General features: G+C 49.5%; 10 protein-coding genes across 10 annotated transcripts; 3 read left to right on the forward strand and 7 right to left on the reverse strand.

Annotated features, from left to right (window-relative positions):
• The first annotated feature begins 983 nt into the window (after positions 1-983).
• On the forward strand, positions 984-3,245 carry BC939DRAFT_465924 (uncharacterized protein). Its single transcript, XM_051557584.1, has 6 exons — positions 984-1,434; positions 1,548-2,058; positions 2,187-2,475; positions 2,584-2,594; positions 2,689-2,886; positions 2,992-3,245. The coding sequence occupies exons 1-6, from the start codon at positions 1,142-1,144 to the stop codon at positions 3,184-3,186; spliced, it is 1,497 nt and encodes a 498-aa protein (XP_051407527.1). The 5' UTR covers positions 984-1,141; the 3' UTR covers positions 3,187-3,245.
• A 103-nt stretch (positions 3,246-3,348) lies between these two features.
• Positions 3,349-3,882, forward strand: BC939DRAFT_465925 (uncharacterized protein). The gene has a single exon (XM_051557585.1). It carries the CDS (start codon positions 3,397-3,399, stop codon positions 3,709-3,711), a length of 315 nt encoding a protein of 104 aa, XP_051407528.1. The 5' UTR covers positions 3,349-3,396; the 3' UTR covers positions 3,712-3,882.
• Positions 3,883-3,936: 54 nt separating this feature from the next.
• BC939DRAFT_465926 (NAD binding domain of 6-phosphogluconate dehydrogenase-domain-containing protein) lies at positions 3,937-5,153 on the reverse strand. The gene has a single exon (XM_051557586.1). The coding sequence runs from the start codon at positions 5,120-5,122 to the stop codon at positions 4,025-4,027; it is 1,098 nt and encodes a 365-aa protein (XP_051407529.1). The 5' UTR covers positions 5,123-5,153; the 3' UTR covers positions 3,937-4,024.
• A 551-nt stretch (positions 5,154-5,704) lies between these two features.
• BC939DRAFT_330308 (uncharacterized protein) lies at positions 5,705-6,813 on the forward strand. Its single transcript, XM_051551586.1, has 2 exons — positions 5,705-6,378; positions 6,482-6,813. The coding sequence occupies exons 1-2, from the start codon at positions 5,848-5,850 to the stop codon at positions 6,725-6,727; spliced, it is 777 nt and encodes a 258-aa protein (XP_051407530.1). The 5' UTR covers positions 5,705-5,847; the 3' UTR covers positions 6,728-6,813.
• Positions 6,814-6,904: 91 nt separating this feature from the next.
• BC939DRAFT_481172 (thioredoxin-like protein) lies at positions 6,905-7,465 on the reverse strand (the record flags this gene model as incomplete). The annotated part of the gene is made up of 3 exons (XM_051559002.1): positions 6,905-7,045; positions 7,170-7,260; positions 7,365-7,465. The coding sequence occupies 3 exons, from the start codon at positions 7,463-7,465 to the stop codon at positions 6,905-6,907; spliced, it is 333 nt and encodes a 110-aa protein (XP_051407531.1).
• A 437-nt stretch (positions 7,466-7,902) lies between these two features.
• On the reverse strand, positions 7,903-9,154 carry BC939DRAFT_465932 (thioredoxin h). The gene is made up of 2 exons (XM_051557587.1): positions 8,972-9,154; positions 7,903-8,274 (listed from the first exon to the last, which is right to left on the reverse strand). The coding sequence occupies exons 1-2, from the start codon at positions 9,058-9,060 to the stop codon at positions 8,049-8,051; spliced, it is 315 nt and encodes a 104-aa protein (XP_051407532.1). The 5' UTR covers positions 9,061-9,154; the 3' UTR covers positions 7,903-8,048.
• Positions 9,155-9,865: 711 nt separating this feature from the next.
• On the reverse strand, positions 9,866-11,517 carry BC939DRAFT_402642 (Vps5 C terminal like-domain-containing protein; the record flags this gene model as incomplete). The annotated part of the gene is made up of 4 exons (XM_051552689.1): positions 9,866-10,717; positions 10,816-10,911; positions 11,026-11,298; positions 11,401-11,517. The coding sequence occupies 4 exons, from the start codon at positions 11,515-11,517 to the stop codon at positions 9,866-9,868; spliced, it is 1,338 nt and encodes a 445-aa protein (XP_051407533.1).
• Positions 11,213-12,387, reverse strand: BC939DRAFT_330358 (uncharacterized protein). The gene has a single exon (XM_051551587.1). It carries the CDS (start codon positions 12,192-12,194, stop codon positions 11,544-11,546), a length of 651 nt encoding a protein of 216 aa, XP_051407534.1. The 5' UTR covers positions 12,195-12,387; the 3' UTR covers positions 11,213-11,543.
• A 43-nt stretch (positions 12,388-12,430) lies between these two features.
• BC939DRAFT_465936 (galactose-binding domain-like protein) lies at positions 12,431-15,200 on the reverse strand. Its single transcript, XM_051557588.1, has 8 exons — positions 15,028-15,200; positions 14,478-14,611; positions 14,334-14,350; positions 14,037-14,199; positions 13,818-13,937; positions 13,374-13,700; positions 13,131-13,269; positions 12,431-13,025 (listed from the first exon to the last, which is right to left on the reverse strand). The coding sequence occupies exons 1-8, from the start codon at positions 15,113-15,115 to the stop codon at positions 12,526-12,528; spliced, it is 1,488 nt and encodes a 495-aa protein (XP_051407535.1). The 5' UTR covers positions 15,116-15,200; the 3' UTR covers positions 12,431-12,525.
• A 3,937-nt stretch (positions 15,201-19,137) lies between these two features.
• Positions 19,138-19,701, reverse strand: BC939DRAFT_388137 (cyclin-domain-containing protein; the record flags this gene model as incomplete). The annotated part of the gene is made up of 2 exons (XM_051551858.1): positions 19,138-19,182; positions 19,435-19,701. Coding segments are annotated over 2 exons (312 nt in total), but the record flags the coding sequence as incomplete, so codon positions are not given.
• Between the last annotated feature and the right edge of the window lie 1,899 nt (positions 19,702-21,600).

Raw genomic sequence — 21,600 nt, forward strand, 5'->3', positions numbered from 1 at the left:
CTCCATGATGATGCAGCTCTTTGGAGGTGCTCCTCGTACGCAATGACCCTTTCCTGTCCATCACGCCTTGCAAATCACAATGGATTTATATCCTGCCATTTGATTGCTTTATTACCTTTGTTACTGGGGAATATGAGACTATCTCTACCCTTGAATTCTATATGGACCTCGTTGACAAGAACCTATGCGATTTTTTTTAAAGAAAAAAATGGGCCTTGGTGGTCCCGACGCGTCGAGCTATTTACTCCACTATAGGATTGTAAGATCTCGCAATAGCGTACGTGCTCTATAATGCACAGGCTCTCCTCCCTTCCCCTCGATGCGTACATTCCAACGATTTTTTCGCGGAGCAATCTCATCGCACCCCTTGAGAACGCAGGAGTCCATGGTTCTGCTGAGGATAACCTTTTTTTTCTAGAAATAAACGCGTATCTTTGAGCTGCGCCTCTCCAAAGCCTAGACAGGTGTGTAATAGGAGCAGCACCCTGGCCAGAGGGTCCTAGAGGATTGATGCATCCTGGACCACCAACACTCCGCACGTGGTCGATATGCGAGATGGGAAATGACAGGTGGTACAGGAAGGGCCCTGTCCCCTGTCCTCTGGACTGGAAAATAAGCTGTGTCTGTGTCCTTTTCCTTACCTGGGAGAGAGGAAGATCGAGTCACTTATTCGCAAGGGCCCTGAGATGCTTAAAACTCTCCCTGACCAGGCTATCCGTGGCTCTTTCCAAATGAAGACATGCATGGTCCCTATTTTTTTTTATTCCTTTCCTTGCCAATCCTGCCGCCGCATTATGCCTTGCTTTACCTTGCCTGCGAGTTGGCCTTTGGGTGGGATGATGATGGGACCCGTGGCCTGTGTTCTTTGTTGGGGCGCGGTAAAGAAAGAGTCGTGATGTCTCAGTGTTGACTTGAAGGCACTCCAAACAAACAAACCAACTGAGCGGTCATCAAAACACAACGCTTTGTACACACCTGCTCCACCTCATCTTTCCTTCACTCCATTCCATTTGCATTCGCTTCCATCCCCATCCCTTCCACTCGCCCATATACCCTTGTATACCCATATATCCCACACCCCACCCACTCACACCCGGCAAAAGGAAGCATCAACTAATATATCACCAAACCATCCATCGTTATGAAGAACACCGCGCCCCTCAAAGTCCTTATCGTCGGCGCAGATGTTTCCACGCTCACATTGGCCTTACTGTTGGAGCAGGCGGGTGTCGACTACTTGCTGCTAGAGAACAGCGACTCCATCCCAGTCGTCGCTGGCGGCATGACCCTTCACCCGACCGTCCTCCCTCTCCTGGAACAACTCTCGCTCAGAGACGATCTGTTCTTCTTTTCCCAACCCATGGAACAAGTCCTCATTCTTAATTCCGACATGGACGATATTAGTACTTATGACTGGAGCGACAGACAAGCACGGTAAGGATGGACGTGCCATACTATTTTTTTTTTTTTCCTTCGCACGGGCTGAGAGGGGTAGGAAATCAAATGAGCTCACAATTCACCACTATCACTTTGCCACTATTTTTCAGGTACGGTACTTGGAGCCGTTTTATCACTCGTCCTGAATACTGTACCATGGTCCTCGAAAAGCTACCAGAATCCAAAATCCTATTCAACAAAATCGTCACCTCTGTCTCGACTATTGAAAACGATGATGAGACAGGTGCTAACGATGACCATGACAGGGACAGCATTGAGGGTCGACAGGATAGTATTCTGGACACGGACATCAAGGACGAACAGGGCGAAGCACGCGGCGTGACGGTCGAATGCGCAGACGGGTCTATCTACACAGCCCATCTTCTTGTTGGGGACATCAACAGCGAAGTAGAACGAAAGCTCCTCTATAGCTCTGGTCGCGAAAGTCTTCAGCGTGAGGGCGAGGATAGGCCAGGGATGGACAGGAGGGATACGCCAGTACGCGAGATACAATATCATGTGTCAGGGATCACGGAGGAGCTTGACCCACAGCGCATACCGTTACTCAAGGAGGACACAACACAGCTGCGGCTCGTGCTAGACGGAAAGAGTCCACTCTCGGTATGTTTTCTCCGTGCACAGGCGTTTGTGCATGGGAGAGTGGGAGAGGGGGGAATATTCTTTAATTGTGGCGCAATCTACTAAATCCTCCGATTCTTTTTTTTTTTCGATTCCTGCATGCATGTTAGTGGTGGGCTGCGACATTGGTCGACAAGCGGATAGCATGGCAGGTCACGAAGCGGGTCATGCTGTCTGAAAAATCGTCCCGTCCAGCTGATCTAGGGTCCTTTCCCCATGAACAGGCTGCAGCCGCTGCAGTGGTAAACCAAATCTCCCAGAACATGATGTGTCCTCTGGGAGGGACCATGGCACAGCTGCTTAGCTGGACTCCTCAGTCTCAGATTTCATGCAGGCGCTGGGATGATAGACATGGATCGGTCGATTCCAACTCTTCACGAGTACTCTTGTTGGGTGAAGGTACGACGACTCGAAGGAGGTTTTCTTTTTTGCATATATGCAGAGAAATAAAATGCAATCTAACTAATCTAATTATCTTCCATTGGTCTTGTATTCACGACTACCTAGCATGTCGCAAGGTAAATAGTTTCTCCCAGGCGCGTGTTTGCATTGTAGATATTTCCGCTATGCCTCAATATGATACTCATTGCAAATGTTTGGTTTTTCGCTTAGATGGTGCCGGTTCTGGGTGAGCCAGCTGAGGAGACGATACTCGATGCACTGGCACTGAGCGAGGTCCTCGTTGCTCTACCGTCGACAAGCATAAGCGACATACAGGAGGCCTTTAGCCGCTATCACAAAGAGCGTAGAGCGAGGAGGCAGTCTGCGATCGACGAATCGCGGGAGTTGGATCTGACATTGAACGCAAAGGTAAAGGAAACTAGGCAACAGTTATGTCTTGGTGCCATTCCATGGGTTCAGGTTGCCTAAACATTTTTGCATGACTTACTTTTTCTGTTCTGCTGTCCACAACAGGGGTCGTTCAGGAAGCTGTACCGCTCAATGATGCTGAACTACACACCAAAGTACATTCAGGACAGGAGGAGCGACGAGAAATATGCATACCGTCCTCAGGCCAATTTCCTGGAACGTGTGCCTGATTATGGTCGAGTTCAACCCAATGTGAGTTCATATTCTAGGCGATATAGTAATGGGGAGAGAGAGAAATGAGAGATCCAATTGTGCCTGTTTGTCGGCACGTTTGTATAATAAAAAATGCGTAATAGATTATTCTTCTTTCCCAAATTATGCTTGCAATGCTGCTGTGTATGCCCCTTCCTCCCCCCCAAAAAAAAAAGAAATAAGGGGCGAGTTCACCGACAATGAGATCGCAATGAACTCTTTTTTTTATTCCCGAGCAAAAAAAAAACAATTTCCCGCATGAAGATCAAATTATTATTGCTTGCTAGTCACGCTCGTGCTATTGAGGCTATCGATCATGTAATGCCCAGGCCTTTGGTGAAGTCCTTCTCCCCTTGCAGTCATATAGTTCTCGATCAAAAGAACAGTCGTCAGCAAAGGACGCGTCCTTCTCTTGGGCCCCACCGCCTTCAAGCGGCCGATATCCTTGTTCAGGACGTTCACCGCCATCTCCATGGCCTCAGGTTTCCTCTACGTCCCCGACGATCCGTCTTGAGTAGTTCATGTGTCTCTGTGGGAGGCTCGAGATTTGGTGTTAGGAGACAGGCTGGGTAGAGGGTCCCGGCCTCGATAAAGATGATTGGGTGGGGTGATGAGGATGGAAGCGGCTGGGGTCAATTGGACGCGCACGCCTATACATGGTCGTTGGGGGTAATGGTTTCTCCTTGGACACCTTAAGCGCGTCTCTCTTTTCTGGGTTCTAGATGGGCACGTAGTCAAAACGCTGCAAATTGCGTGAAAAAAAAAAAAAAAAAAAAAAAAAGTGTTGCAGGGTCGCCTCCGTACAAACACCATGAAGGAAATGGAATAAGGATATGTACTATATGTTGTTCATATTCAAAGATGTATTTTAAGCGCATTCCTCTGTCTACTGTCGAGTCCCCGAAGGAGTGGTCTCTCTCAGAACATCGATCAGGCTACTCCAGTCCTGATCTCCCTTTCCCTCCTCCTTCAAGATCGTCAAATGCTTATGTGCCAAATCCGCGGTCGGCAAGGTCGCGCCGTTGTCTGCTGCCAATTGACGCATATGTCCCACATCCTTCAACCCCAAAGTCACTGGAAAGCCACCTTCCTTGGTCGTCGACCGCTCCGCCATCTTTTTGCTGTACCCGATCCAAGACGGTGTCGGGAAGAAGGTCTCAATGAACTGCAGCACTGCCTCCGGGTGCACATCCGGAACCTTCTCTGCCAAATTCAATCCCTCCGCTAACAATTCGACGGTTCCGATGACGAAGAAATTGCCAATGAGCTTGAACGAGCTAGCGGCCGCGACATTCGTAGTCTTAAGGTCGATAATGCTCTTGGACATTGATGCAAAGTATGGGTTCAGCTTCTGGATCGCATCTGGATTACCGCTCGTGATCCACACCAACTGTGCAGCATGGGCGGCAGGTGGACGACCAAAGACTGGACACTGCAGATAAACATGCTGAGGGTGCGCTGCCAGTTGCTCCGCATTCTTCGTTGCCACACTCGGGTGGATGGTCGAGACCTCGACAAAGGTCAACGGCTCTTGGCTCTTGCTGGCGAGGGCAAACAGTTGAGAGTAAACACTCTCGACGGCGGCATCGTTAGAGAGCGAGGTGAAGATGACGTTGCTCTTGGAGACGAGGTCCTCGATGGAGGAGGCGACCTGGGCACCTAGTGCTTGGACGGACTCGGTCTTGCCGGGGGAGCGGTTCCAGACCGTGAGATGTGATGAGTGTGAGGCGAGGTGCTTCTGAAGGTTCGTGGCCATGCCGAGGCCCATCTCGCCGAGCCCGATCCAGCCGATTCTGATATCCTGGTGCGCCATGATCCTGTGTTGATCGAGTCTTTGAATGAAGAATAGAGCTGCTTTGAGATTGCCCTTGGGTTGATCGTTGAGAACGTGTTGTACGAGCGAAGAGTTGTGAAGACGTGTGGGAAAAAAAAAGAAAAAGACAGCGCATCCGGAAACTTTTATATCATATCCTGCATCCTGCATAAGTTCATGTGTGGCGTTAACGGAAAGTGGCTTCAGGATTAGAAATTAGGGTGATTTGCCCTGTCTGTGGAGGAGCTGCAGAGGGATTCCGGTCCCCGATTCGTCAGCGCGCTGCTCGTATTTGGTGTGCGAAACAAAACAAAAGAGCCGTAATACACGGGTAAATCGGACGACAAGGACGCGTCCGTAGGGAAACGGTCGGGAAGAGTGGATTCATGAAAAAGTGCGCGAGAGTTTTATCCGCTGTTGGGAGGTTGATATCATCCAGCGCTTTCAATGCTACAGAGTGCTTTGCCACCCGCTTACTAACAACTGCTGGAGTAACGCCTGCCTTTCCAATCCAACAGAATCGGCAACCAAGACGATCAACTGGAATGAGCACACAGCCAGACACATCCACGCGTACACCGGCATCCAATTGATTATCGTACACTGCCCCTGGCAGAATGTTGATGGTCGTTTACGTAAATGAGCGATCCAAAGAGCCGAGACCCTTCAAGAAAGCGGCGCGTGGGACCTTTAACTTTGTATATTCCAAATGCAGGGAACATTTCAGTTGACGGCCATGCGCATGAACAATACTTACCACCTTTGAACACCACATCAAATAAGAAAGCGCCAGGGTTTCCCTTCTTCCTTTTCCAATTACTAATCCAGCAAAAACTTTCATTCTTCGCTACTCGCTCTTGTCCCCCCCAAAGTCAAACCATTTGTGTATCTCAACCATGAAGACCTTCAACCTGGACTCCGAAACCAACTCCAAGATCGTTGCCTCCAAAGACCTCAAGTACACGCTCGCGTACTTTGGCATACACTTTGCCGGCGCAAGCGCCCGCGGGATCCTTGCCTATGCCGGCGCCGACTGGACACCTGTCTACCCGAACTGGGGTTCCGAGAAATCGGCCCAGCCCTTCGAGGTCATTCCCGTACTGACGATCATAGACCTCAAGAATGACGGGCATGAGCTGGTCCTGGCCGAGAATGTCGCGATCGACATCTTTTTGGCGAAGCAGTTTGGACTCCATGGAAGCAATGCCTGGGAGGAGGCGTTGATCAATGCATTTTATTCAAACTCGAACACGATGTTCTTTCAGGAGATCATGAACAATTTCTTTTGGGAGTCCTCTGGGAAGGATGAGGAGGAAAAGGCAAAGTATTTGGAGACGTTCTTGAACGATGCATTGACCACCTGGGGGAGGATTCATGAGGCGCATTTGGAGAACAATCATGGGAATGGACATTATGTTGGCAACCGAGTAAGTTTCTTAGTCCAAGTTTCGATCCTTTTGACTGTGTCTTTACGCTTCCCATACCCATGACCCCTCTAACGCCGCTCCTTCTTTTTAATTTTTTTGATAGACGACTCTGGCGGACATCAGGACCACGACGATGCTGGACGCGCTCGAAAAGATCATCGGCAAGGACCGCGTCGCGACCATCATCAACGAGACCAAGACCCCAAATGTCATCAAGGTCCGCGAGAATGTCGAAGCCAAGCCCAGCTACCAGACCTGGATTACCTCGGAAGAGTACCAGAAGCTCGATGTCAAGTCCACCGCCCTCGTCAAGGAGCATCATCCCGAGTTGGTCGATTCCAAACCCTGAAGCCCTCTCTCCTTCGATTCACATCGACCTGCAATTTGATTAAGCACAGAATAAACAGGGAAAAGACTAAATCTTTTAGTTGTTCTTTCATTTCCTTCATGTTCTTTCGATACGCTACTTGGGGGGAGAGGGGAGGGAAGGACTTGTTTATAGACTGGACAAAAGAGATAGATGGTTTTACGAGCTTGCGCCGGCAAGGTCCTTAATCTGCTGCAGAAGCGCCGTGTTATCAGCTCCGACGAGCTCGTCTACTTTTTGTCTGTTATGGAAGAAATGGATCGTTGGCATTGCTCGAAGTCCTGCCTCCTCACTCACGTCCTACAATGCGAATAAACTGTCGCATTAGCCTGTATTGATTATGATAGATTCTTTACTGCTGCATGAAGGGTTAGGGAGGTGGAGGGGGAGGAGGGAGGGGGGGAGGGAAGGAAGGAAGACTTACAGGGAGGTCATCAATATCGACCTTGATGAATGTGATACCTGCATAGTCCTCGTCGTACTGGGCCAATTTGGGCGCGATAGCTTTGCAGTGGCTATTATCCAGACGAAAGGTTCGATTAACACCGCTGGTAGGATTAGAAGGGAGGGGGAGGGGATTATTGAACTGCTGGTTTCAGGAGAAAAATTTTTCTTATACCTGCACCAAACAGCAGACCATTGGACGACCACCTTTTCTTGCGAGGACAGGATTTCGTCGTACTCTTCTCTAGACGTAACCACCTTGATCGCCTTGACCATTTTTTTTCTTCTTCTGAGAAATCCGATAATAAGTAGGAAAGGAGTGTTCGGTGCTCGCGAGTTGGAAGAAGCCGGATCTTGTGATAAACAACGCGGAGGAAGAATAAAAAGACAAAGGTGGGAGAAAAAAAAGAATTATGGACGCGCTCTTTTTTTCTTTCTTTTATAGACAAGTCTGGTCTGCGCAGCGCTCTATTGTCTTCAAGAGATGGTAGATCGATTGCGCGTGGAGATCTTTTACAAACAACAAGGGACGCGCCGGTGGGGGAGGGGATTATCGATCGCGAGCGCGGATGGTTAGGATATGGCGAAGCAGGGCCCCCCTCCCCCCACCTCTTCGCTGTCGTCATTTGGCCCTATGAATTGTGCAATCGTCACTATCCAATCAGGGAACAGACTGGTTCTTGGAGAACTCTGAAGTGCTAAAAACAAAAAACTTTTCTTTTTGACAGGTTGTTTTTATTTACAAGAAAAAAACACGTTGTTGAAAACAAAGGTGGTTCAAAGCCAGAAGATATTTTATCCTGGGAAACGACAACGACTAGGCTGAACACAAAATTTGGAAAGGGAGAGGCCAGGGCATTTAAGCATCGGCGAGCTGCTGGATCAAGTCCAGCAGAGCCTTTTGGTTGGCGCCCAAGACCTCGCCGATCTTGACTCCGTCCTTGTAGGTCTGGAAAGTGGGCATGGCTCGGACACCAGCGCTGGCGCTGATGTCCCCAAGGTTGTCAACATTAACCTTGACGAAGTTGATGTCGGGGAACTTTGTGGATTGAGCCTCGAAAACGGGGCCAATGACCTTGCAGGGTCTAATACGGATAAAGGGTTGAGTGAGAGAAAAAAACAATGCTTGTTAGTCACTTGAATATTACCCCTTGTACAAGCGGTTAAAACCGACAAAGGGTAAAGCAAAATAGAACGAGGCAGAGACGGAACAGTATTCTAACGCGCATGAATGTTTGTATGCAGTTATTTGTTTTTCTTTGTGTCTTTAATTCTGCGCAGAGTACAAAGCGCTCCTCGGCTTGCACCCTTTTTTTCCATGAAGAACAGTATCCTGATCAACACCAGCAGTTGAACGTGGAGAATGGGTATATGTGCACCACTGTTGATGTGCTCCAAGTCGGGGTTATGTATGTCCTGTGTCGTGCTTCCAATTCATTCTTTGACGTTCTTCTTGCTCTTTGGCTTCCATCCGGGACGGAAGCCAAACCCAAAATGATCCAGAACCAGATTTCTTGTCCCACGCTCAAGAGAGAGAAAAGAAAAAATATTCAGAGATGTCGTGTTGGTTGGCCATCCTGTTCGGTCAGCTTGTTGCCCTGCACCGAATCCATGAAGCAAAGGTAGAGAATAAAGAACAAAAGGAAGAACAACCTGGGTGAAGACAATATATATATATATATATTGTAGGTTACTCATCACTGCGCAGTTGCAGCAATAAAAAAATAAAATAAAACTGATCAGCCAAAGCAGCCATGAAACGAAGCAGTAAGAGATACATACCCGCACCACTGAGCGTGGTAGTCGACAATGACCTTGCCAGAGGAAATAAGCCCGTTGAATGTTTCGGCGGTGTCGATTTCTTTGACCATGGTGAATAAGATTAATAGGGTGGTTGTTGGTGGTTTGTTGGTTGGTTGGGGGGAGGGGAGAAAATCGGGCTGGATTGTGCGATGCGAAAAAAAAATAAAAAAGAAAGAGAGCAGCAAATTTGCCCTAATCCGCTGCCTTTATACTTGAGCGAGCCCCAATGACGCATTGTTTAATAATCTATGGCAACATCACCCTCAAAAAACAAGCAATCGAGGTCGTCCCCGCTCGAACTTGCCGGACGAATATCTGTTTGCTGACCGATCACTCGGTCCTCGCTCCTTACCGAGCATTTTCGGTTGCGTGTGCGTCTGTTTGCTGGACGCACTGCTGTGCATATCTAGTCAATGGTCTGCTCCGGCAATTAATCGATCCTGGTGCAAGCATGTCAGCAATGGGTCGAATGCAGTGCATGTTTTTAAGCACTGATTCCCACACAAAGACCGACCTATGTTTAGAGTCGATATCGGCGTAGCAACAGGCGAGCCCCTTGCCTTGTGCTGTGTGCGCATTGACCAGTGGTGCCTAGTTTTATGTATTGCGCAGCAGTGCTTCTTGTGCTGTACCTGGAAATCACATCTCGTAAAGGACATCCCCGATCATATTTCCTGCCAAAGACCAAGGCCATCGAAGATGCTGATAAAGAGGATTGGTTGATAATGCTTTTCAACTAAGCAATACACCAATATTCCTGCCATCAATCACAAGAAGAGCTCAAGTACTCGTTTTCCTTTTTAATAATATTCATGGACTTTGGACAATGTTCTAATATGTCGTACAAAGTCCACCTCGAGACGCTGTGAAGTCCTAGCTGCTCCACTCATTTGCCGAAAGAATATCATTCGACCGACTTGTTGGAATGCCTCCCGTGTGCCCACCAAAAGAGTCATCCGCGCTAGGCCGAGTGTTCGCATCCTCTGAGGCTGTCACAGATGTGTGGCCCTGTGCTTGAGATGGCGTTGACGCTGCTTGTTGCTGTTGTTGTTGTGCTTGACTCTGCTCCTCCCCAGCCCCGTTCAATGCCTTGAAATAGTTTTCCCACAACCCTACAATCTCGCGCTGATGCTTGACCATGCTTGCCAAGAATGCCTCCACGCTCTGCTTAAAATCCTCGACCTTTTCCCGGTCGAAGCGATCAAACTCTTGCCGGATCAGACTCGAGATCTCCTCGAAATCCTTCTTTGTCGAGTCCACACGTTGCTCTGCTTCCGTGATCTCCTGCTGCAGTTGCTGAAGGCGCTCCGGCTTGGTCTTGCGACTCGGCTGGCTCATCTTATCAAAGTTTGCCTTCTTCTTCGAGAGATCGTTCTGCGCCTGCACCATGTTTTGGTTGAACTTTGCACGAGCCATAAACGCAATTTTAATCGATCCAATCGTCCGAATGTACTCGTCCGCAGTGTGCTCCAATGTCAAAACGTCCATGTGGGCCTGTTTATCGTGCAGTTCCTTGATTCGGATCTTGAGATTGCCGAGGACAAGCAATGAGTTGGCCAGGGGTTTGTTCAGTTCTGCGCCGGCCAAAGAGACAATGCTTTCGCCAAACTCTGCAGAAGCAACGCCCAGATCCTTGCGCTGCTTAATGATCGCTTCAATTGCTTTCAGGAGTGATTTGAGCTGGCTATCGAGGACGTCCAATTGGTTTCGACGGGACTCAAACCACTAAAAGAACATGGAGTCAATAAGAAGACAAAGATTTAGTTCGTTTGATCGACATGACCGACATGTTGAACACAATCGTCTTCGTCCTATCAGCGCACCTCATCTGTCTCGTGTACTTTAGTAAATGTCGTTGCGCTCGAAAGTGTCTCGCCAAATTTTGTCATAAAGCCCTTTGAGCTGTCTTGCCGCTTCTCCTTGATCTAACAGCCAGTACCATCGCATTCATTTCAGTATTTCCGCGCAAACGTTTCATTTCATCATTCCACTGAAGAAACCACTGCATCATGAGAAGCGGATCCGATTTGTACCTCCGCAACAAGGCTGTCGCTCTCCAAGAATAACTTCAGGTCTGGGTCTCCGTATAGCATAGGATGGGCCGTCATCTTTCGTAGACATCTCTCCAATGCGATCCTACGACTCTCCACGAACTCGTCCTGAAATCGTCCTATCGCATGCTTCTCCGAGACTGGCGGCACAATTACACCAGGGTTGTGGGCTGTGAGTTGGTTATAGAGCCACAAAAAGTCCCTGTACCTCCTCTGTACCGTGAAGTCGTTCGACTTGAAGGCTGTCGAATTAGTCTAGCATTGACCAAAAAATAGATTAGATACCATGACGGTCGTTTGCGTCTACTATCTTCTTTTATCAGAATGTAATGGCCTCATAGTCTTTTTCTTTTTTACCCTGATATGAACTTTGTAAACGATGTGGGGATTGATTACGTCCCCAACTTTTTGAGGCTCGCCAACCGTGATTTCAAACCAGGGCAGTACACCATTCTCAGGCAGTCTGAATGACATCTACACAATGAAGAGGTAAGACAGTATTAATTTAAAAAAAAATACTCTCGATGGAACTGACCCATTAGACCGCCGCATAGCGAAGGATAGAGGTATCCACTTGCCTGAGATCCAAGAGACCGCGTCGATTCAGGACGGTACTGCCCAACACGTCCCTCGGGTCTGGCTGCAGCCTGTTCATCGCTGTCGTACCGGGGATTCGAGTCAACGCTGTCCCACCTCTGATGCCCGTTTCCTCCTCCTGTATGTAGCCGTCCACCATCCGAGTCGTGTTGGTCGTGTTGCTCCTCATATGGACTCTCTACCGTGATAGAATCCTCATGACCAGCCATATTCAGGGCTGAAAAGGATGTCTGAAGCGTACTAGTACCATAAAACAACGACGGACTGCCCGTGTGGTGGTGGTCGTCATCATCATCATCGCCTTCATTGTCATCCATGCTACCGGTGGTTGGCTGTGGATAATACTCGTTGAAGTTGATGGACGGAGACGGTTTTGCAAGTGGAGAGATAACAGGCTCAAGCAAGTCGTCCGCAAAGGGATTGGATTCTGAGAACGGGTCGATGAATGTCGATGCGTCCAGGGTATCGTTGCCACTGCTTCCTGCGCCCGTCCTGGAGGCACTGCCAGAGTTGGTGGCCAGGAGGTCAGAAACTGAGTTAGTAGGAGACGCCATACTAGACGTACGTTTAAAGGTCGACTGTGGGTCGAGATGTTCCTTGCGTAGTGTTGATCTCGTCGTGTCGAGGATGGACGTCCTCGCGATGTATGGGTTGAGAGGAAGAGGGCAAGTGATCGTCCATGGGGCGACATCACCCAATTCGTGGAACTCCACTCGTGGGCGTATGAGCAGGACAGTCACCTGTCACGATGGCACGCAAGATCCACATGGAGCCAAAAGGAGCCAAAGGTGTGGGAAAGTTGCAATCATTTATTATACCGAGTTCAATTCGTATTATCGCTACAATTCATTCACCCTCGCTCCAACTGAGACTAGGCTCTCTTCTTTACTCGCGCATCTTCTTTGCGCGGGGCGGTGTCGAGGCAGTCGTCTCCGACAACTCGTCCTCATCATCCAGTACGCTGGCCGAGCGACCCTTTGTCTTTTTCTTGTTGGTCAACTTTGCGGCCGCCAACGCAACATTGCCTGCCGTCTTAGGGCGGCCGCGCTTCGCAGGCGACTTCTTGACGGGCTCGTTCTCCTCGTCCACCAACGTCGTGACAGACGAGACCTCGGATGTCAAGATAACGTTACCGTCCTCCCTGATAATCTCCTCGGTTTCGATAACGGTTGTGCTCTCCTCTGTAGTTGTGGTAGTAGTTTCCAATAGTGCGTCGGTTGCCTTAGAAACAGCGGACAATGCATCTGCAGCCTTGGCTGCGGGCTCGTTCACTCTGAGGTCATCCACGGCCACAATCAACTGCTCCTCCACAATCTCAAGTTCAGCGGGCACAACAGGTTCAGGGACACGAACTCCGTAAACGCGCAGACGTGAGATACCACCGTCTAATTTTTTGCAGACAAAAACATAGCAGTTAGATTGTGAATTAGTTCAACCTCTCAAGGGTTCCTCTTTCAAGTTATGGCTGCGTAATGGCAATGGCTCTGTACCTGGGAAGATATTAACGCGCACATGCGAATATGCCTCGCCGTTCGACTTGAGGCTATAAATGTTCTTCTTGTCACCTTCGACCTCGGCCTTTTTCAAAAGGTTGACCCACTTGACCTCAGGATCATACTGAACATCGTTCTGTGTCAGTAAAGGAAAAAAAAAAGAAGAAACAGGCAGGCACCCGTTAGTATCAGGATCATTACCCATAAGGGACCTATGCACGTCATAGTGGCGGTTCCTACATATTCACTCTGGCACCCATGCAAGCTGACAAAGTCGGGGTTATTGCCACGGAAATGCGTCGTATCGACCTCGAGCGTCTCCAAAAGACCTGTGGCACCCAGCTTAATCTCGACCCAGTCATGATGTCCCTCAACACGCGAGCGGCGCGTCTGCCAACCATCGCGGGTATTGACTCCAGGGGTGGGAAGGATAAGGTTCGAGGGCTTTCCATAGCGGTCGTCGCTGGCCTTGATGACACGGGCGCCACTTGAAAGCGAAGCCAGGTCAATAACTGTCTTTTCGTCGGGGAAAATAGGCGAAACGTTTCCGTAAACACGAAGACGGGCCTACATCAAGTGTTTGCGATTGTTTAGAAAAGCGAAGGATATGGGGAGGATTAAAACCGAGGTATTTCATACAGCAAGAAGCGAAGGAGCAGCAGTAGTTTTCCGATAGCCACTTACGATTCCGCCGTCGGGGTACATGTTCAACTTAATGTGGGTGTAGACATCGTCCGACGCCTTGATTCCATAATAATGATGCGAATTGCCGCCCAGAGGGATCTTTGGCAAAATCTCTGTCCACTATTTTACACAAAGAACAAAAAAATGATGTTGAGCTGTTGAACCAGCAGGTTATGGCATGTTCACAATCCTCAAATATCTCACTTTCACACCACTCACCACGTATGTGTCCTGAACACCCTTGACGACGAGGCAGGCCTCAATAGAGGCATAGGCGGGATGACTTCCATCAAAGAATGAAGTATCAATGTCAAATCCAGCAATGGTTCCAGCGCTGGCCAGCTGAATAATCGCAGTGTGGTGAGTGTTCTTGTTGTGCCTCCTAGTAATATTGAACCAGGCAAATTATAGTGTCTTTCATCAGCTTGCTGCCTCTTTCGACGTGGCCACAGTAATAAAGGAGATGAGCTATAGAGATGTCGATAGAGATGTAGTCGTCTATTGTTTCTTTCTCACCTTGTCTCCCATCCATCCTAAAACATGAGTGTTGGTATCCACAGTAGCAAAGATATTAGCTGTGGTTCCTGAAAGAACAAACAGGGTAGACACATCACTCCCCTGTGGAGCATAGCCGCACGCCATCAGCGCATCACCAATTACCTTCCAGAAACCATTAGCTGTCTCGCGCTCCTTGTCCTCGATAGCAGGACCATCCTTGATCAATTGGGAAGCCTCGCCAAAGAGTTCGTCGGTGGTCTCGAGGACCTTGCCGCCCTTGGCAGACGAGGCTAGCTCTAATAAAGAGACAAGGTGGGACGGTATTGGTCAAAACGAATTCTTAACGGCAGATGGAGTGGTGCAATGAAACAAGCCAAGTGTGTTGAGGAAAGAGCGCGGCTCGAGCGGACAAGAACGCGTCGTTCGGCACACAGCAACAACAAGACACTCGCAAAAAAAAAAAAAAAAAAAAAAAGGGTGTTGAGGTCGCGTCCCATCCCTTGCGAACCCGGTCAATTGTGTCAAGTACCCGTCGGCTTCGTCCCCAGGCATGTTTTGACAGAAGACGCATTCTTTTGTTATTGGAGGGGAGAATATTTCGGCGCCAATTGCCCGCGTTGTTGCTCAGCGAAGCACAAGAATAAAACGGCTAGACATAAAAAAAAGCACTCTGTACATGGGGAATGATGCAGAGGGGCACACTGACACTCACCCGTGTATTTGTGAATCAATCCATCCTCATCGCTTGAGTCCAGCTTGAAGTGGCTCTCCTCCTGCTCTCGACTTTGAACTTGTCCCATGATATGTTGTAATATGTGTTTGAGAGTAAATGTGTGTGTGTTATGTGTGGATGAGAGTGATGTGAGAGTGTAAGATCGAACTTCGTACCCCACTTGCTCTGTTCGTGAAAAAGAAAAGTAGAGTTCACCCCTTCTGTCATTTTGTATTACGGGGCGGTAAGAATTTTTATCGCCCTACAACCCATAGTTAAACTGTTAACAATATGTCATCTTACCATAATCTCCCTCTTCACTTTTAGGGCCCCCGTAGCATCGTTCTTGGATGTCGCGAGCTTGAAGACGGCTCCAGTGTTTGCTGACTAGCGGTGATAGTGGTACTGGAAGCATTAGGATAGGGAGTAGCTTAGAAAAAAGCGCGAGCTGGGCGTGCTGAGTGTGCTGGGCCTGTCAAGCCTGGCCTGCAGGACATTCAGGGCTTTCGTATGCCATCCGAGATCAGGAATAAAAGTTATGTTTTGTATTGAGGCACGGTTTTGCAGGGAAATTTGGGTGTGCTTTGGTGGAATGAAGGTGCATTGCAAGGTAGGGAGCGATGGAGAATTGCCAAAAGGCGCGGATTGTATAGGTATCAACGCATGCATGCATTACCAAGAATGCGAAGCCTTTTGTTTGGGCAGGCCTTGAGAGATGTGGGGAAATAAAAGGACAAGGTGTGATTGACAGCCTGATATATCTCCGTTTATGATTGAGGCTAGCTCGCGTCAAATGTTTTATTCATACGCACAGAATAGACCTTGCTTGTGGAGCAATCAGTTTGGCTAGCGTTTGAAATTGATGGCCGGCAATGATGATTCTGAAAACGCGTTCTATGAAGAAACGCTCAATGCTGGTGTAAGTGAATCATCACCTGCAAAGTCAATGCCGTGCCCCGTTTTGCGGAGAGTAGTGTCTGGGCTGAGATCTTGTGATGAAATTTTGGGTGAGGATGAGATGGTTTTTGAGAAAAACGTTCGCGGCTAGTGTAAGCAAACTGGTGCTTGAGAAGACAACGGCGCGCTCCGATGCGCAAAAAGTTGATTCAGCAGCGAGATCCAGGGGTGAAGAAGAAGAAACGGCAAGACTTTGTAGCGATGTAGATCCTTCAAAACAAACGATGGAAACACGCTGTAAAGTCCTCCCATCTGAACTCAATGGAGTCCTCAGTGAGGTTGTAGAGCCGGGGGCTAGCATTCGTATTGGGGGAGCGTTTTTTTATCACGTTCAATCTAACTATCGTTGGTGGGTCTATACATGGTCGTGAAAGAAAGGCATTAAAATTTCTAGCATAAGAGTGATCCAACTATGAGGGACGATTTAGGCGCGGTGCAATTTTGGCTGGCATATTCGTCTTGCCAGAGGCCTTGCCAGAAGACAATGGCGTCGCAGAGACAAGTTGGTGAGGAGGCTTGTTGTACATGACGGGAATAACGGGTATAAAGAGTCTTGTAGGGGCCCCAGGGTGGGCATGGGGACCCATTCCAGGAGGTCCCGCTGCAATAAACTGAGGTGCATGACCAGCTGCAGCGAGTGCGCCGTGCGAGTAGTCGACCGCCATAAGCATAGGCGCAGGTGGTCGAACTGTACTTCCGTCTGGGGCACGAAGGTGGGCATAGGGCGTGGGGTAGGCAATAAACGGTGGGCAGTATGGTGGAGGAGCGGCAACAGCGGTCGTCATCAGGGGACGTGCATTGGGTTCTGCGGTCGAACCCCTCTTTTTCTTTTGAGTTGACTCAGTGGTCGGTTGGACTGCGTGGCCTTTTGAGTCCTCTTCGACCGTCATGGGGGTCCTGGGACGGATGGGCGCGAATTGCCGGGTCTGACGAGGTGTTACTGGTACGAGAGATTGCCGGCTGCTGCTGGTTGTGCTTGTGCCGGGAAGCGTCTGCGGGATGCGAGGGATCGCCACTACACCCGAGCGAGATCCCACAGTCGGTATTGCCACCGGTTCCTGGAACAACTGCGCATTAGGTGCAGGGTAGTAGGAGGCAATGTAATGAGGGTGAGGATATTGAGCAGGAGGATGGGTTGGTGCAGGCGCATGTCTCGGTGTCCATTGCCTACCAGCTGTTGCGTCGCTTTCTGTTGCTCTCTGACTATTCGATGATGTCGATGGAGACGATACCGATGAAGATGCACCTGCATCCAACCCCTCTGTTTCTATCCTCTCCGAAGCCCTCGGTTTGTACTTCTCCTGGCCTGACAAAGACTCAGAAACAGCCAATGGCTCAGAGTGAAATTGCCACGAATTAGCAACAGCTGGGGGCGAGACTGGGTGCTCATCGCACTGCATGGCATGATCATCTGCCTCGGACGAAGGCGACGCGATCGCTTGACTTGATAAGGACGGGGACTCGAACGGATTGTGTATTCTAAAACTTTGGGCATTGCTTGCAGATCGGTCCTCTCTGGTCATTGGCGTTGTAGGGGGTGTGGAGTAGTCCTGGTTCGCGTCAGTCGCAAATGATGAAGGGTATTGCTGGACGGTTCTAGGACCCTGAAGAGCCTGAGGCTCCGGCGGGAAGTAGAATGGCGCAAGCGTGGCAGGATGAGCGGATCCGGAGTCGCCGTGACTTAGCTCCTCGCGCATAGGCGACAGACTGGATCTGGTGGGTTCAAAAGTCAGCTCAGATGCTAGCGAGGAGAGAGATGGCTCCCGCGACCGGTGCTGGCGACGTCCACGCGATGTTGAACCAGCTGATTTGTAAGAGACAATGTGACTCATGGACCGTAAATGCTTGTCATGATCGTGTTCTTGGTCTTGCCCACTGTAAGGCGGTGGTGGCGGCTTCATCTGGAACGCAGGCGGGGCCCTCATGTGCCCTTGACCTGAACTTGAGTACTCGTCCTGTTGCCAGGACATAGCTCGCGAAGTAGGGGTCGCCGGGCTCATTGCGTCTTCAGAGTCAGTAAGATTGGCGCTTGACGAAGCTGGAGAGATCTTATGTCGGATCAAGTACGGATGAGATCTCAAGGTTGGTGGCGTGGGCTCCGGCTCTGGTGCTGGTATAGTCTCTGACCTATGCGAAGCAAAGGAAGCGATCTTGCGCAGCAATGGCTTTAGAATGTTCTTGTTTGATCCGGAAGCAGCGTTGGGTTTTTCGGCGTCAGAGTTCTTGCTGGGAGTATTAATGCGCTTAGCTGGCACTGGCTCCATTGTGCTTGACGACAGCCGCTGCAGTTTCCTCTTTGGGTTGGGTTCTGAGGCCTCTGGGGGAGGTGAAGCCTTGTTGAACTCCTCCTCGATTCTTGCGGCGTCCTCATCCTTAATCATGCCACCGTAGTACGTGCTGGGTGCGTATTTGATGTCCATCTCGTTTGTCGGCCAGACCATATGGTCCAAGTTCATCTTGTTTGATCGCCGGGTTGGATACTTTGCTATGGTGGTCTCGGCTCCGATCACAGGGGTGCTCTGTCCGCGCCGCCAGTCGGTTAGGGACCCAACTTGGTCAACGGCTTTTTCTGACATGACTTCATCGTCATCAATGATCTCCTTGCTATCGCGATATGGACCTACAGAAACAAATGCCCGGGACTCGGACTCAGAAGGAGGACGCTGTTGAGACTGCACCGCTGTCTGGATCTTGGGGGGCATGGGCCTGCTGTCGTGTACGATGTGTTTCTTTTCACTGAGACGAACATATCCTCCCTTGGCCGGGGTGATCGCGTCGATCGAAGCCCTCTCTGTCCCATTGAGTCGCTGATGGTACATCAGCAGCTTGTTGCCATAGGTCTGGAGCTCTGGCTCGGTTGTGTTCAGCTCGAACTGCGAGAGGAAGAGGAACTCGAGTTCCAGTTGATTGAGCTCTGACAACGGAAGACCACCCACCTAAATAAACATAAGCACACCATATGCAAAACGACATAAAGAGTAGGACACTGTGAGTATGTACGATGGTAACACTGGACGGATTGATGCACGACGAAGGAATGGATGGATGGATGGATGCATGAACACGTCTTTGATGATCAGATAGTCGACTTACTCTAGCATATCGAACATTGGGGTAGAACACGTCTGACGAAAACTTTGACGCGACAAGAATACTGGTGATGAGAAGACGATGGATGTTGAAGCTGTTGATGATAAGCTTTGAGCCCACAGGAGACTCTGAGGACGACGTGTATATCTCGTCTGCGATCGGCTCTTCCTCATCCATGTTGTCCATCTCGTCTTCAGCTGAGGATGCCTCCTGGCTGAACCGCGAGAATTCCGACTTTTCGTCGCGTCTTCGGACCTCATTCCTGGGATTCTCCGTCTTGGGTGCCGTCAGCTGGTTGATATCCTCCGCTGTCAAGGAGGCCTGCCGCAAAAGGCTCTTGGGAATGGCGTTGGTAAGGACCTGCGTAGGTTTGCAGCCGCCTCCGATGCGGTCAAAATAGAGAAGGATGATGAGAAGGACTTCATTCTGGAAGGGCGCATACTGAAGGATCCTGGAGAGGTATGCCTCTATGGAGATGTTTGGGATCGCCCTGGAGTGAAAGAGTGTGATCTTTGGACAAGCGAGACGATCGTTGACGGCGAGAATGGTATTGATGAGTGAGGAGACCAATAGCAGGGTCTGGGATGTGGGACAGTTGACGATATCGTAAACTGGAGGCGGAGGGAGGAGGTCGAGGTCGGGTATGTTGGCTATGGTTTCGTCGTAGTCAGGAGCACTGTCCTGGCCAGCCTTTTTGCTGGAGTGGCTCGTGATGACTTTCTGGATCGAAGGGAGATTGATGTATGGCTTTTTGGAGGCGAGGGTTGTAGCTAGCTTCTCGGAAAATGCGGCGGAGAGTGTGGGTGTTATTGAAGCGGTTTTGGAGGAGGGGAAGTATGCGCGAGTGGGGGAGGACGTAACATCCTGCGGGGGATGGTCCACTGTATCGTTATTATGAGCGTATGCAGACATACTGGAAGATCAAGAAAGGCTTACTATATAAAGGAGTGAGAAATACAGGCGCAAGTGGAGATGGAAGGTGGAAGGAAGTGTGCAGTGGCAAATGGGTGGAGTTGAAAAAATGTGCCTTAATTCAGGTCCGTGCAAGGGAAAAGATACTAGAAAACGAAACGTGGAGTAGAGGAGACAGAAAGACAGAAGACAAAGAAAAAAAAGAACAAGGGTGTCTTCTTGTTCAACAGTTAGATTATTGCTGTTCCCTTTGGGTCGTTATACGAGTGCTCTCAGTGGAGATTCCCTCTGTTCGATCGAAGCCCTGCAGCGATTTGTAGCCAGTAGACGATCACGGTCGTAGGGTACGCGATCTGATTGGCTGGGATCGGTAGATATTTCAATGGTCGAAGAGGGGCTACTGCAAACCGCACAGTCGAAAATACGTTGGTCTGGTCCAGGAACAAAGGTGTTGAGTGGAAAATAACAAGTAGTCTCTTTTTCGCTTTACGGATGAAGCTGCGGTTAAGGGATAGAGTGAACAATAGGAGATATTTACGTTAAAACTATATACACGAGAATGAAGATGCGGGTAAAGTGGAAGAAGGTGTGCGAGGTGGTGTTACTAACGGGCGTTACAAGCCTTTGAGAATGTAAAGCGTGTGTTTTTGCGAGTAATGGAGGGAATAAGTGCAGATAATGGTATGGGGGAAGTAGACCAGGAAGCGAATGAAAGGTGGAAAAGGGCAGAAAGAGAGGAAATTCAAACCTGGAGGTACTAGAGAATATAAAGGAAGGACTTCTGGACAGGATGCGTCTTTGAGGAACGCCCGTAAACAAAGGCAGGGTATCTGATAAGTCGATATAATTAGGATCATTCACTATTGAATGCATCGCCCTTGCTAGACCCCACTCACCCACTCACTCGCTCTACCTATTCTTCAATTCAACGCAACGACAAGAGAGAGACTCTCCAGTATCGCATCTCGAAAACAAAAAGAGGGGAAAGGAGCCGGCTATTGGCCAGAATTCATTGAGGCGGTACATTGAGTATTAATCGATCGCCTTTCCGTCCATCTCGTCTCGTTTCTTCTATTCTTTTTTTGGTGGACAGGTGGTCGGTCTCTTTTATCCAATTCACTAATGAAACATATGAATGGCACCGGAATGGGCATTAGATTTGAGGTTGCAGATGACATTGAAGTGGCTGTAATGGGTGCTGTCTACTGGTTTAAGATAGAGCAGAGGCGGTTGAAGACTCTGCATAAGGCGACTCTTTGCTGCTGAGTTGGGTGCGTAGAACGAGACAAAGTGCGGTATTTCTCTTTTTTGGGACAACACCGAGCGCGCGTGTCCTTTTCGCGGCCTCTGTGAGGACGATCAGCGCTAATGAGCGAATGAGATAAAGCGGGGCGGGAAGGCAAGCAAACGGGCAGAACATAGGACAGGCAGTGTAACCATCAAAGCATCAGCAATCGTCCAATCTATTGGCTCTCCATCGCTCCCTGCTAGTTCTACCCCCCTGGTAGATTTCCTTCGCGCGTCTGTGGCCAGTCGTTTGGGCATGCTGTGGGTAAAGATTTCTAGACGCGCAATCTGGTTGGCTGTTCGAGCGCACTCCTAGCGGACGCTCAT

Source organism: Gamsiella multidivaricata, assembly GCF_025024155.1.
Source record: "Gamsiella multidivaricata strain RSA 2152 chromosome Unknown BC939scaffold_93, whole genome shotgun sequence".
Lineage (NCBI taxonomy): Eukaryota > Fungi > Mortierellomycota > Mortierellomycetes > Mortierellales > Mortierellaceae > Gamsiella > Gamsiella multidivaricata.